Here is a 16335-nt window from a genome sequence, read left to right on the forward strand (position 1 = left end):
TCTGTGAAGGAGCAGCACTACCGTGCATGTTTAATACCCGTTTTAATGCAATTCATCATGAAAATTTACCTTGGCATTCCACATTTTCAGAGAGCAGGAATATCATGAAGTGAATGTATTCTGTGCGGCGATCGCTGCCTGTGCCGCCTCTTAGTGCAGAGGAAGTCGGTTTAAGAAGCGAGTAGTGATTAACAACTGGGTCGGGGAACACTTAACACAGAGCATTTAATGTGCTACATTAACTTATGATGGGGTTTGAGAAAATCTAGTAAATTAAAGATTGATTTTAGGATCATCATCATATTTATCACGCCACTGCCGTATCCAGGTAAGAGCGGCGTCATTACCATCCTTAAGATCTTCATTGGTACATGTAGGGCCTCAGGAACATTCATGGAGAATGTGGTCCATTGTTTGGATGGGCTCACCACAGGGACATTCAGCGTTTGTTGTGAGGCCCCATCTAAATAGGTTGTCTCTTGTTTTGCCCACCTTTGACCTAGCTCGGTTAAGCGTGACCCAGTCTTTCCTAGATAGAGATGTTCCATTGGGTAGATGCTCTTGAGGTGTAGGAAGAGCTTCATTGGGAGGGCTACAGTCAGTCTCTCGCCACCTCTCAAGCCTATGTTTTGTGGACTGCTTTGGGTTAAGGGGTTCCACTGTGGCGAAACTCCGAGAAGGTAGTCGGCGATTTACCTCCTGGTCATGATGAAGTGGATGTCTGGAGTCCATCAGTTGCTTGAACCTTTCTACTCTTGAACTACTTTCTCGTCGTATATGGGGAGGTGCGATCCCGGCCAACCTGTATAAAGCAGGAAGGCACGTTGTTCGCAATGTGCCGGTGATGATTCTGCATGCACTATTTAGCTCCGGGTCAACCTTGTTGGCATGGGTTGAGCTAGCCCACACTGGTACACAATACTCTGCTGTTGTATAGCAGAGTGCCATGGCTGTTGATCACAGAGTCTTAGGGTCTGCTCCCCAGGATATGTTTGCTAGCTTGCCAAGGAGATTATTCCTGCTGGGTATCTTCTTTTTGAATTTAAAAATGTTATTTAAACGACAGTGTCCTGTCCAGAGTGATGCCTAAGTAAGCAGGATGTTTGGTGTTGTTCAGTACTTCGTTATTCCTCCTAATCTCTAGAGTTGTTTGCTTGTCTATTGTTAGGATGAAAGGTACAGACCTATGTCTTCCCTGGGTTAGCATTAAGGAACCATTTAGTGTAATACTCTTGAGAGGTTGTTGAGGGCATTGGTAAGTCTCTTGGATATCTTGGAAGGAAACAGACTTGGGAGGGTAAGCAGAGATTATCTGCATAAATGAACCTTCTAATGTTGGCGAACACCGGCTGGTCGTTGGTATAGATATTGAACGGAACAGGAGCCAGCACTGAACCTTGAGGAAGTCCATTTTTGATTCCTCCAGCGTCTCTTTTTACCGTCCATTTTTACGTAGAACTTTCTGTTGACCAGTAGTGACTCGATTATATGACCTAATGGACTGTTTTGTGTGGTTCTAGAAAATTTGAAAAGTGCTCTGTGGTTCACTGTATCATAGGTTGCGGAAAGGTCTATAAACACTGTCCCTGTAATTGGTTTCTGCTCAAACCCATCTTCAATGTATTGAGTTAGGTTCAAGACTTGGCCACAACAGGATCGACCAGGGCGAAAGCCCGCTTGGTCTGGTGACATTTGATCCTTGATGGTTGGGGATATGCATTCCAGTATCATCCTCTCATATACCTTTTATATGAGATGCATAACACTGAAATTGGGCGGAAACTTTTTGGATCTTCTGGGTTTTTTTTTCAGGTTTCAGTAGTGCCACAACTTTTGCTCTTCTCCAGATCTTCAGGATGCGATTATGATGTGGCACAGATGTTAAACAATGAGAGAAGCCACTGTTTAGTTTTATCACCAAAGTGCTGTATGATCTCTGTTGTAATCCCGTCTAATCCATTATTAGATTTTAGGTTGAAGTTTAGTTAACGACATTCTACTTTAAAGACAAAACAAACTATGAGAATAAAGTGGAAATGTCGAGAATAAAGTCAACATGTCGACTTTATTCTCGACAGTTTTTTTTTTTTTTTTTTCCTTCTGTGTCAGATTTTTTTTCTTCACTGTGGTCCTAATACGATTCCGTAGGGCTATACCACAAATAGCATTATAAATGCAAGTTGCAGTTTCATTATTTATGTATGTAGCTTAGCTTGAAGCAAGGTCCGTATTAAGGCAGTTTGCCTTAATGATGGTTCAGTTGGTAAAGATGTCATCACCAAGTTGCACTTGTTTTGTTTTATGTTAATTTAGTGAATACTGTGTAATGCACCTGGGCTTGGAAGTAATAGTATTACTGGAAGTTACACTATTATTTATTTTATTATTATTTATTAGTATAAATATTATGCAGTTTAATGATGTAAAGTTGTTTAAAAAGTCACTAACGTGTCAGTGGACAGATTGTTAACATTAACAAAGTGTAGTTGATTTAAAAAAAATATTTGCTATTTATTCCTTTTCTAAGACATGTTCAGTGCAATACAACTTTTGACAAACTTTTGGATATTTTACTGTCTAAATGCCTCTTTGGATGGTTGAAAATATGTTGTCAAAATTATAGCTGTCTGCAAACTTTGTTCAATAAAAAGGCTCTATATTTTGACTGCATCTGTCATGCAATGTGATTCCTTCTCTTCATTAGTGCCACCCCCTTGAAAACTATCACTTTATGGGGCCATGCAAACCTGTATTAATACTTGTGTGCACATTAAAATGTTCTTTTGTGCAATGTACAGTTCTCATGACAATGGAATAGGTTAACACCCACTCATGCACGGGATAAAAATACCGTCCAATACCATGAAACCGGTATAATTTTGAAAAATACAGTGATATAGAATTTTGGTCATACCGCCCAGCACTAAGTGGAACTTTAAAGGGAACATGTTATTCTTGTAGGCTTTGACCGATGCAAAGTAACGTATATTGCTGTGATTGAGTGAGACAAGCATGATTTTATATACTCTTATGTGCATACTTGTTTAAGACACAACAAGATCCATGTGGGACTTTAAGCCTTGTGTTCATTATTCCTGTACAACAATAACCAAATTAAACCCAACAATTAAAGTTTCCCTCGTGCATTAGTTTCTTGAGAGTGAAGTGTGGTACTTTTTGTATTTATAAACATGATATTATATCATGTTTATAGATAATAGCTATATATTATTATATCATGTTTATAGATAATAGCTATATAATGTTCTTGACCGAACAGTATGGCTTGCATAAAATGAGTGTATAAAAAATTTAGTAAGCTGTTTAAAACCCGTTTACAGTTTTTGTATTGGTAAATGTTGTGAAAATTGACAAATGTATCATTAACTAAATTATTTGGTAATGAATATGGTAGTGAAGATGTTGAAAATGCTTGTATAACACACTACATTTTTATAAAAATGGTCAAAGTTTATGGCCAAATTTAAAACTGTGGCATGTGGCCAGCAAGTTAAGTTAAAATAAATGAGACAGGAGAAAACCCTTTATATTTCTTATATTGAAGAATAATATAAACGCCCACTCTGTGCTCACACTGGGTGAATTTAGTGTTCTCCGTTAACCTGTGAAAGTGTTTAACTTGTAGTAGCCTGATAAAAAGCCTTTCGAGTATGATGAGAATGTACACCTGCTTTATAGCTGGTAATGAAGCACTAGTGCCTCTGTGACATACTGTAACTGTGCCGCTGAATTTTTACATGTGATGTAGGCTTGTTGAAGTAGCTCCTATATTAAGCCTGTGGTGGTTGCTAATGACATCAGTCTAGTCTCTGCACAAGAATTCAGCATCTTCTAACAATGGCCGGATTAATTTCAAACTGTGTATATACTTTCATGCCATGAAAGCTAACAGACGTATTATAGCCTTTATGGAATAATGATAAACACAATAAACAGCCTACTGCACATTTTATTTTCTGCAAAATTTCTGACATCCTAATTCCACATTGTGATATAGAGAGGTAGGTCAGGAGCAAGTGCTGATAGAGCACATTGCCGCAGCCACCACATGACAAACCAATTCGGGATCCAGATTAGGACCAGAGAGCAGCCGTGCAACGGGTGACACCTCAGCACCACACTAGTTCAGATGGAGTGGAACCAGTGCAAGGTTTTTTTTATGGTGGCTGGAGTACCACTCCGCCCCAATTTTCATACCGCTGTGATTTAAATATAGTGAGGGAATGAATATAGAAGAGCAAGTATAAAGATTTGAGTGTATAAAGTAAATTGTTATTAAGAACATTAAGGGAACGAAACTGTCTCACAAGTTAAACTTGAGAACACGTGATATGGCTTAGCTGGACTGTTTATGCTAAATCTTCTCACTAGGACACTGTTTTCTTAGAGAAATTAAGTGTACAGAGACCAAATTATTGGGTGACTGAATATGTCCCACACCTACTTACTATTTATAGCCAACAGCACTAGTGTAAAAGACCAGTAGGAAACACAGTATCTACTGTATCCCACAAGAGTTTAAATTTCCATGTGATGAGCACTTAATTTGCAAATTGAGGAAGTCTTTTTACATCAGTGAAGTAATGATTTTCTCTATTAACTTGCCTTATAGTCTTCCTTAAATCATATGTACTCACATGTGTATTAGGTATAATTGAAAATCATGGTATTTAATTAGTTTTTATGGTTTTTAATTCTGAAGGATTCTTACAACTTCATTTTATGGTCAGATTGCGAAGCCTTCACATTGTTATCCCGCAAAGAATTTTTTAGGCCTGCCGATTACCCTTTTATTTATTCAGCATTCTCATACATCCCTGAGCATTACATAGTCAATTTCCCAGCTCTGAGAGCTGAGGGATAAAAGAGCAATAATTAAATACATCCTAGAAACTGTACAAAATAACAGCTCACTAGAAAGTCACAGCAGTGTGACTCCTTTGTAATCAAGCTGGTGCTGTTTGCATTTACCATCTAATTTAATTAAAACAGGGCTGTCAATGGAACCAAATGGCAAGGTGTGTGTGATTGAGAGGTTTCTGCAAAATCTCAGTCCTGCTGAAAATGAAAGGAGAATCTCCTTTAAAAATATTTTTTTGGAAATCCAGTTGAATGGTACTATTATTGAAAATATTTATATAAGAGCAGAATACTGAACACAGAAACAAAGTGATAGTCAATACAAATTAAACTTGTGGTAACCATTTGCTGAACAGACCAGATAGCAGGAGGATTATGGGAAGGTTCTGTATTTTTCTAGGTTTATAGTGTCATTATTGTCATCTTTTATTTACTTTATTTTTCCCTAGGCTGAGAGGTTTGATGGCTCAAGCCAGCCAGTTGTAGCAATTAAAGGTGCACGTTTGTCAGATTTTGGGGGTCGATCCCTCTCAGTGCTCTTTTCTAGCACTCTTCTTATGAACCCTGACATCCCAGAGGCTTTCAAACTCCGTGGGTGGTAAGTCTTAAGTCTTGCTTTTCTTTTTTCGGCCTAGCCAGATCAATCTCCTTAAAGATGCTCAGTAAGGTTTAATTTGTTAAAAAAAGCACAAAGGTATAGTAGGACCATACTGCTATGTGGAGCCAGTCTGTGGAGTAAATTGGCCAAATATGAGTGAACCTGGGTGTTTCTTGAGTGTGCCTTGCAGTGAACTAATGGCCCATCCATGCCGGTTCTTGTCTTTTACTTGCTTCTGATAGTGTTGGCTCCAGTTATCAGTTAACACTGCAATGCAGTAATTAGTAACTGAAGAAATAGGAAATAGGTATATTCTGCTTAATTGCTTATTAGTCAGAATGTAACTTTATCTTTCGTACCATACAGTATCTACTAGCATAGGCAAGTATGCAATCTACATATAATTATGGCTAAATTGGTGGATTACCATCCATCCTATGACAGAATCTGTTTTAAGTGTTGTATATTCCCTATATACTTTAAAAAGGGGTTCTCAATTTTAATGTAGAGCATTAGACACCAAACAACTTTGCTTACAGAATTTTGGCCATATCTTAATGTGAGGAGCATTCTTATGTTTTGCATGGAATGTGACTGGACCTTGTCTGTCAAAGAAAGCAGTTGTAAAATCCTTTTTTATTTGCAGCCAAAGTGTGCTTGTTATATGCTGTTTAATGGTTTGGATATACATTTTACATTTCAGTGCATAAAATGATTAACTTGCAGACATCTCAGTTGTGCTATGTACAGTAATGGAAAGTAGTTGAGGGGTTAACCAGAAACATTCACACACATCAGTTTTTACATCCCCTAGTTAACAAGACAGAATCATGTAATTGATGATGCAGATCTCAAATGCATTGGCAAAAAAAAAAAAAATTCCAGGCAGATGAAACCTGGCAGGGCAGATGAAAGCTGTGCAGTTCTGATTAGATTTAAAATGAGGTTCTTTCAGTAAGAAGCATTCACTGCACACACAATCATACTGTGGATTTTGCCACTCACTTAAGCAATTTGGATATTTCAGCAGTGTCCCTAGATATACCTGGCAAACCAAGTAAAATAAGCCAGTGTATATATTTGCTTGTGATTTCTTGGCATCCAGTGCAGCATCAAATACACTTACACTCTATAAACATTGTTTTGCCTTTCTTTATTTTGTCTGGCTGATCTCTTAGATTACATGGTACAAGCAAGAATGGATTGTTTTTGTATTGCCAGCTAACATGCCATGTAGCTTTTGTGTGATATTAGCTTTTATGTTGTTTTTGGTGTGTTGGATTAGTATTATATTAGCTGCACTTTTTATTTGGCAATGACACTCTAAAATAGTTGTTCTGAACTATTTCTTTTGGACACATTGAAAGATCTTGCATCCCAATGGGAAATGTTTGTTATTGATGTCTCTCCCCCCACCATGCCATGCTGTGTGTTTGAAAAGTATCTGAGAAAATACCTTTTATTTATAATGCAGAATGTTTTTTAAAATGTACATTTCAGATGATTAGAAACAGTTGGCTCTGTAAAGGGTATTTAGAACATAGGGTAAGACTTTCAGATAGATTAAAATGAGAGGTGTAATTTTCACATTCAGGTCTTGTATCTGCCCTCTGTTATTCCCGTCCCATTAACTTGTGCACGCACACACATTAACGTGTGTGTATAACAAAAAATATATGTCTGCCTGTGTGTCTTTCTGTTATACATATAGAGATCAGTGGTTTAATAGCCATTGTTCTGGGTTTCCTTAAGTTGACCAGTTGTCCCAAATAAAAAGGTGTTTTGGAGCAAATATTTTTAAGACCGTATGCTGCTTTTTTGAATATGCACAAAATTATTATTCTTTCCACAGGGCACAGGTAACAATGCAGTTAAATAATAGTTTGAACATGATTGTTTTATTTTATGCGTGTTTCTTTTTTTTTTATTTGTAGCAAAGGTACTGTGTTTTAAAATAAACATTAAAGTGTTAATGATATTGTTTTTTGTGACTGGTGTATTGCTTTAGAGCACCTTTTAAATAATTGCCATTAAAATCTTCTGGCAATATTATTTTCCAATGCCATATGACTTCTTATGCGAAGACTTATTATGGCCTAGATTACTTGTATCTTGCCAGGCTTGTTGTTATGCTGTGTTTGTCAAACCACATGTAGCAGTTGACATTTCTTTCTCTTTGCTGGCTCTTGTGATACATTTAAATTAGTGTGTTCAATGTGCATAGAAAAGAATCACCCCCATTCAAAATATTAATTTTGTTGCTTTGCAGCCTGAAATGAAGACACACACACAAAATGTCTCCAGCTGTATTTACTTAATGCAATTTATAATTGCCAAGTGAATTATATAGTGGAAACAGTTTAGAAAAACTGAAATCACTGAGATGGTGAAAGTATCATCCCAGGTGTCAGTACCTTGTGGAACCACCTTTTTCATTGTACAGCAATGAGTCACTGGGGATACTTCTTTACCAAATTTGCACATCTGGACTGCAATATTTGCCTGCTCTTCTTTGTAGAACTGTTCAAGTTCAGTCAAACTGGATGGTGACTGTTGGTAGACTGCAATCTTTAAGTCATTCCACAAATTTTCAATAGGGTTTAACTGTGGGATCTGATTAGGCCATATAAGGACCTTTTTCTCCTCCTTCCACTTTGTGATCAGCTTTGTTGTGTGCTTCGGCTCATTGTAATGTAGGAATCTTCTTCCCATTGACAACTTTCTGGCAGAGGACAGCAGGTTTTCTCCAAGAATTTGATGGTATTTTGCTCCATCCATTTTTCCTTCTATCTTGACAAGTGCCTCAGTCCCAGCTGCAGAGAAACACCACCACAACAGGATGCTACCACCTCCATGCTTTACTGTAGGTATGGTGTTCTATGAATGGTAAAAACTGCACTGAATTTCCACCAGATATACCACTTGGCGTTGAGGCGAAATAGTTCAATTGTGGTCTCATCTGACCATTTGGCCTCAGTATCTTCAAGTTGTGTTTTGACAAAGCTCAGCCAAGACTTAATGTGATCTTTCTTGAGGAGTGTTTTTTTTTTTTCTTTCCTTGCATCCCTCCCATACACAACATACAGTGGTGTGAAAAACTATTTGCCCCCTTCCTGATTTCTTATTCTTTTGCATGCTTGTCACACAAAATGTTTCTGATCATCAAACACATTTAACCATTAGTCAAATATAACACAAGTAAACACAAAATGCAGTTTTTAAATGATGGTTTTTATTATTTAGGGAGAAAAAAATTCCAAACCTACATGGCCCTGTGTGAAAAAGTAATTGCCCCCTTGTTAAAAAATAACCTAACTGTGGTGTATCACACCTGAGTTCAATTTCCGTAGCCACCCCCAGGCCTGATTACTGCCACACCTGTTTCAATCAAGAAATCACTTAAATAGGAGCTGCCTGACACAGAGAAGTAGACCAAAAGCACCTCAAAAGCTAGACATCATGCCAAGATCCAAAGAAATTCAGGAACAAATGAGAACAGAAGTAATTGAGACCTATCAGTCTGGTAAATGTTATAAAGCCATTTCTAAAGCTTTGGGACTCCAGCGAACCACAGTGAGAGCCATTATCCACAAATGGCAAAAACATGGAACAGTGGTGAACCTTCCCAGGAGTGGCCGGCCGACCAAAATTACCCCAAGAGCGCAGAGACAACTCATCCGAGAGGTCACAAAAGACCCCAGGACAACGTCTAAAGAACTGCAGGCCTCACTTGCCTCAATTACGGTCAGTGTTCACGACTCCACCATAAGAAAGAGACTGGGCAAAAACGGCCTGCATGGCAGATTTCCAAGATGCAAACCACTGTTAAGCAAAAAGAACATTAGGGCTCGTCTCAATTTTGCTAAGAAACATCTCAATGATTGCCAAGACTTTTGGGAAAATACCTTGTGGACTGATGAGTCAAAAGTTGAACTTTTGGAAGGCAAATGTCCCGTTACATCTGGCGTAAAAGGAACACAGCATTTCAGAAAAAGAACATCATACCAACAGTAAAATATGGTGGTGGTAGTGTGATGGTCTGGGGTTGTTTTGCTGCTTCAGGACCTGGAAGGCTTGCTGTGATAGATGGAACCATGAATTCTACTGTCTACCAAAAAATCCTGAAGGAGAATGTCCGGCCATCTGTTCGTCAACTCAAGCTGAAGCGATCTTGGGTGCTGCAACAGGACAATGACCCAAAACACACCAGCAAATCCACCTCTGAATGGCTGAAGAAAAACAAAATGAAGACTTTGGAGTGGCCTAGTCAAAGTCCTGACCTGAATCCAATTGAGATGCTATGGCATGACCTTAAAAAGGCGGTTCATGCTAGAAAACCCCTCAAATAAAGCTGAATTACAACAATTTTGCAAAGATGAGTGGGGCCAAAATTCCTCCAGAGCGCTGTAAAAGACTCACTGCAAGTTATCGCAAACGCTTGATTGCAGTTTTTTGCTGCTAAGGGTGGCCCAACCAGTTATTAGGTTCAGGGGGCAATTACTTTTTTCACACAGGGCCATGTAGGTTTGGATTTTTTTTTCTCCCTAAATAATAAAAACCCACCATTTACAAACTGCATTTTGTGTTTACTTGTGTTTATATTTGACTAATGGTTAAATGTGTTTGATGATCAGAAACATTTTGTGTGACAAACATGCAAAAGAATAAGAAATCAGGAAGGGGGCAAATAGTTTTTCACACCACTGTATTTGTGCAGCATTTGTAATATTGTTGTCATATGCACACAATGACCACTGTTTGCCAAAATTCTTGTCATATGTCTCTTGGTAGCTTCTCTGATCAGTTTCCTCCTCTTTTTTTTTTATTTTTATTTTTTTATATATCCATTTTGGAGGTATGGCCTGATCTAGGAACTGTCCTAGTAATACCAAACACTTTTCACTTCTTGATTACAGGCTTTATTGTGCTCTTAAGAATTGACAAAGCCTTTAAAAAATTTTTGGATCCATCTCCTGACTTGTACCTGTCTACAACTTTATCCCTTTGATCTTTTGACAGTGCCTTGCCACCTATAGTTAATTGCTTTCAATTGCACTTCCAAGCACTGGAGTTTTCTAGGAATAGCTGAACGAATCAGAATGATTACAATTGATCACAGGTGGAAGCCAATTAGCTTGGTGTGCAATGGAGAAAGTGATTAGTTACACTGAGTTTATAAGTATTGTTTGGGACGTGGGTGATCCTTCTATCAGTCTCAGTGATTCTGATTTTTTTTTTTTCTTTTTTTTTTCTGAGCTGTTGGTATTATATCTTTCACTTGGCTGTTATAAGTTACATTGAGTAAATGCTGCTGGAATTTTGTGTGTGTGTCTTCATTTCATGCTGCAAAGCAACAAAATGTGAATATTTTGAAAGAGGCGTTATTCCACTGTATTTATGCAGTCTACCATTAACTCATAATGTTCATCATGTGAGTGTATAACCAATGGAGTATAAAAAGCAATGGAGAAAATGATCAATGAACTGAACATAGTTTCGTTGGGCTGTGGGTCCCATCCCCCAAGCTTTATTTCCATAGTAGTTTGCCTTACTTGCCTGTTTATGATTGAAGGGTCATCCTTCTGTATAAAGACATTATAGATACTTGAGTTGGATTTCTTGAGACACTTGTTTGAAGTGGTACATCCCATATACACAACCTATGGCATTCTTCTAAATTTCCTGTATCTGTTCTCACTACATCTCTGCCACATGGAAGTCCACATTCCATATTACTGTGTGAACAGAAAAAGACACAAATAAGGAGAAATGTATTTTAGATTTCTGCATAAGTTTTTAATAAAACCTCCTCTTGATGTTCATTACAATGACTGGAAATGGATGACATTTTTTCAGAAATGATGCATTTATAAGAAAGTATGTGAATAGACTCTAACTCCAAGATGAGATATTGTGAGAGGACTGCACAATTTATTTTTGCAGTGTCTTGATTAAAGATGATGGTTCTTATTACATTTTAGTTAAGCAAAGCAGTATGCTAAGAAAGTTTAAAAAAAAAAAAAAAAAAAAATTAAGGGGGCATTGTTTTGCTTAATTTATTAATGTTTTACCACCTCTCCATTTCTAGTAATTTGCACTGTGAATGTAAAGATGATCAGTGGCAGCATCTTTTGTTGATTCTTTACGTATATCCATTAGTTAAATACTGCACATTCTTGTAGGAAAGCAGGGACATGTGACTGGGAAGAAAACATTTTTGTATCCTGAACATAATATAATGAAATTTTAAGTGCTTATTCTTCCACCACCTCACACTGTTTGAAATGTAATTTGCTCATGTAACACTAGGTGTCACTGTTTAAATATCTGAGATGCAAGCGTAGTTTATAATGAAGATCTTTCATAGCCAATTCAAATGTCTCTGTTTAGAATAAAAGCATGTTCTGGCCTTTGTACATTAATTTTGTTTTTAATTTCATGTTGGACTTCTATAAGGTTAAGTGATCACATAAAACTGATCAGGCATTTTAATTTTGCAAGAAAATATTAGCAGTTCTACTGTCTGCTTGAAGATTTGATTGGGTTAACTGCTGTGGTATAGATTTTGTTTTCTGCTTGATTATTATTTACACGTTTAGATATGTGAAAGTATGTGGTAAAATTGAAAATCGTAACATAAAGCGCAAGTCTTCTGCCTCCCTATCTGATTGCCCTAGGCTATAGCACTTCAAGCTGCTATGTCTGCTTTCAGCAGTCTGCCTTGCAACACTCCCATAGCTGTCAATCTGTATTTTCAAAAGCCACACTCTCTGAATCAGCAGCAACTAGTATATAGGCCTTATTAAAATAAAACTACGAAAAGGTTTTTGAATATCAATATTGTTCAGGACTGTTAGCTAAAGAGTCTTTATTTACAGCATTTAGGCTGCTTGCCTCTGATTTGTTTGCGCTGTCATGACATTCAAAAGGTAATACTTTGATATAAAAACATTTTCACTATTGGCAATTCTTAAGTATAATTTAAAAAATTAATGATGTGCAGACTTTACATATTTATGGTGGATTTTTCTTGGTAGGTTGATTGGCATTGTTGTTGTTTCAGTTAAAAAGACCAAATTTGCAAGGTAAGGTAGTAATACTCTGATAGTGGTGACATGTTGCATGTTAATTAGCACATGCAGGTAAGAATTCCACCATACCTATACATGTTACAGTATTGGCCCACATTTTCCTGTGTGTGTAACATGGGCATAGGTTAACATCTCAGTCAGGCCGTTTCCTGCCCCATACTCTAAGATTTAAGCTGTGTACAACCTTAAATTTATTTCAGTGTGTGAAAAAATATATTTATGTATAAACAATTGATCAAGTTTATTTAGATGTAAACTTTCTAGCATGTTAATTCAGTTTGATTTTGTCAAAGCTGCCTTATTCAACAAAGTTCTTCCTAGAGTGTAGAAGTGGGAAGTTATAAATTTTCTGTTGCTCAAGTTAGATTTAAATGCTCAATATATGGCATTTATTAATTTGTATGGGTAAATCTTTACATAAACTCACTATGTTGCAGCCACTTTTTTTTCACCTTTCTTTTTGTTTCCAATTTGAACTGCACAAAAGTTGCAATTTATACATATGATGCAGTGATACCATTGTTTGTATATTGGTGATTTAAACTTTTGTCAAAAATATCAAGCACCTCTATGATTAGGTCTTGTCCTGCTAGTGAGGAACAGTATTACACAAGGTAAGTTAAACTTTCACGGTCCTGTGATTTTTGTTTATTTTTTTTTTTTATTGCCATATTTTAGTTATACCAGAGAAATTGGTTACTTTGTGAGCCTCTACTAACATTCCAAAATGTACTTTGCTACATAAAGTATGAGAGAGTGCCTGCACCATGAAATGAATTTAAACCCATTTTTCACATGAGGTGAACTGGAGCCTGTATATTTATTTATTTGTTTTGTGTGTTTGTGCTCCTTTTAATTCATTGTTTTAATTGTTGTTTCTTTGTGTGAAGAATTGATCATGTTCAGTAAATGTTCAAAGTATATTAAAGAATTGGGAGTTTCTGTGATGTATATTTATTTTGTTTTTACTTTAATAAGTCTACTTAATTTATGTAGAATTCCATGTGTGTAGTGTACAGCACTGTGGTGTCCATGATATGAATTCTGGTCTATACGTTTAGGAATATAATAGAGTAAATTTCACACATCTCTGCAGTCAAATATTTATTTTCTGTGAAAATTTAGTGATAGTTTTTGTACAGTTTTAGCTTTATGACTTCCATCCTGTGAATCACTTGCTTCAGAAGCATGAAATAACTTTTGACAGAATATTTTTTTCACAATTGTTAGAAACCACAAATGAAATTGCCTTTTTCTAATCTGCTTTTTTTAGCTTTTCATTTTCCAAGTCTGGTATTTTGGGTTATAACAGAACATTCTTTGACAGCATGTAGAAAATCAGATATTTCATGCCACGTTCTATATATTTGCTTAATTTTTGTCTTTGTCTCCCTCTCCTGTTAGGTTTGACTCAGAGGGTCATGCTTTAGAAGGCACGTCTATGTCAGAATCCAGAAGTGGAACCACAGCAGGTGGAAGTTCAAACTGGAAATCACTAATGGAGGTGAAGTCAGAAAACCTTGGTCATGGAGAAAAGGTATGGATAGATATTGCTTTGAGAGTTTGGGACAGAGTTCTTCCAGATGCAATTTTAAACATTGGTGAAGAAAGCCAATAACATTTTTATCTTCTCATATTGTGTAGGCTCATTATATAGATATTCCAAGGATGTTATTGTAGACTTGCTATAGTGATGTTTTACTGTTTTCTACAGTTACTTCATGTTAACATATATGTTTGTATGTATTAGGTTTTGTATGCTTGTCTTTTAAAATGTATGTTTACCTTCTTACTGTGATTGTCATTCTAGAGGTTTTAAAAATGTTACCACTTGGGCTGATTCAATGTTTTGATTAATTTCTATCTAAAATATTTAATTTTGTTGTTCATTAAGAAAAGCATGTCAGAGTGACATACACCTATATTCTTATAGGTGTTTCTAAACTATGCAACTGAATATTTACATTTGTTAAGTGATAATACATATACAGGATAATCAGTGAACATTTACAGTTAATATACCCATTAGAATATTTGCATTAACCCTTTATGTTTCTGTAATATGTTTGCCAAAGATGGTCTGGAACAAATAATGTTTGCACATTTTACGAATGCACTAAAATGATTTGTCTACAGTAGTAATAGAAACACCTTGTCGAGGTAAATCATTGTAAAAATTTTTAACATAATTATCATTCACCATGAACTGTAGTGGTGTCACCATACATTCATATTTTAACAAGCAATAAAAATACAGATATCTCTCTGCCACTTGACTAGAACCACAAAATCAGCAGAGATGTCATTTAAAAAAAAAAAAAAAAGTTTCACTATCAATTCCTTTTTCTTTAAACCAAGCTCAAAGTTCCTTGTCTTCTGTTATGGTCATCTACATTTTCAGTAGCTGCATATTTCAATTAGCAACGCAAAGGTTGCTTGTTTTTAATTATTTGAAAAAATATTCTTCGTTATGAATAGTTTGAAATCATTGTTTTAAATCTCCATTTCAACCCCCAAGTATTTAGTCTTAGAATTGGTGTAACCTGTTGCACGAGAGGCATTAAACTGAAGTGAGAACTTAGGCTGTAGAGTGTAGATTGGTACAAAATTGGCTTTGTCACAGGAAACAGAGGGTTAGTGCAAGGAACCTTGGCAGAATTGAGTGATGTTAAGAGTGGTGCCACACATGGGTCAGTGCTATGGCTGCTGCTGTTTTTAATTGATTATAAGTCATTAAGTTATTTGGATAGGAATGTACATAATAAGCTGGTTATGTTTACAGGTGATACCAATCTACTCAGATTGGCAGATAATCTAGAATTCATTGAATCAGGGGGACTTGGACAGCATACAAGCTTGGGCAGATTTGTTGCCGATGAAGTTTTAATGTAAACTAAAAGTAGAAAGTAAAAATGTTAAGTTTGAATACACCATGGAAGATCTAAAAATTGAAAGTACATCTTATGGGAAGGCTTTAGGAGTTGTAGTGAACTTGGCTTCTGAATACTGTTTGTTTGATAGTGACATTAAGGAGGCTGTAAAATGTTAGGCTATACAGCACAATGTGTAGATCACAAGTCAAAGGCGGTTCTGCTCAAGCTTTATAATGAACTGGGTAGACCACTTTGGAGTATTATGTACAGTTTTTGTTTCCAGCCACAAAAAGGACATAGCAGCACTAGAAAAAGTCTAGAGAAGACGACTAGGCTGATTCCAGGTTTATAGGGGATGAGTTATGAGGAAAGATTTATAAGAGCTTAGCCATTTCAGTTAACACAAATGGATTACGAGGAGACATGATTGAAGTGTTCAAAATTAGGAAAGAATTAGTACAGTGGATGAAGACTGTTACTTTAAAAGGAGTTCAGCAAAAACACTGACACAGTTGAAACTTAAGGGCAAAATTCACACAAATACTAGGATGTTTTTCTTCAGCGAGAAAACCATAAACACATGGAAGATGTTTCCAAGTAGAGTAGCTCATTGTAGGACTACCAAAACTGGACTTGATGTTAGTTTGGAAGAGTTAGGTGAATAGTACTGGCTAGCTTTGTTGGGCTGAATGGCCTGTTCTCCTGTAGATTGTTGTAATGTCATTAAACCTTTTACATTGTGCACACACAATAATGCATAGCTTTGTTTAAATACAAAACAGATGAAAAAGAAACTGAAAAAGAGAAATTAAACATATGCACTTTGGATTTTCTTTCTGGGTGAATACTATAACATCCTAGCACTTAAATAGTGCAGGAGAAGTAGATTATT

At 36.4% G+C, this 16335-nt stretch overlaps 1 protein-coding gene across 1 annotated transcript in view; it reads left to right on the plus strand.

The window, feature by feature from the left end:
• Positions 1-16335, plus strand: part of rpa1 (replication protein A1) — an 88418-nt gene that overhangs the window by 51490 nt on the left and 20593 nt on the right. The window contains exons 12-13 of the mRNA XM_028806647.2: positions 5331-5479; positions 13975-14107. Of these exons, the coding sequence (XP_028662480.1) occupies positions 5331-5479; positions 13975-14107 (282 nt within the window). The remainder of the gene's footprint in view (positions 1-5330; positions 5480-13974; positions 14108-16335) is intronic.

This window comes from Erpetoichthys calabaricus, chromosome 8 (assembly GCF_900747795.2).
Source record: "Erpetoichthys calabaricus chromosome 8, fErpCal1.3, whole genome shotgun sequence".
Classification (NCBI taxonomy): domain Eukaryota; kingdom Metazoa; phylum Chordata; class Cladistia; order Polypteriformes; family Polypteridae; genus Erpetoichthys; species Erpetoichthys calabaricus.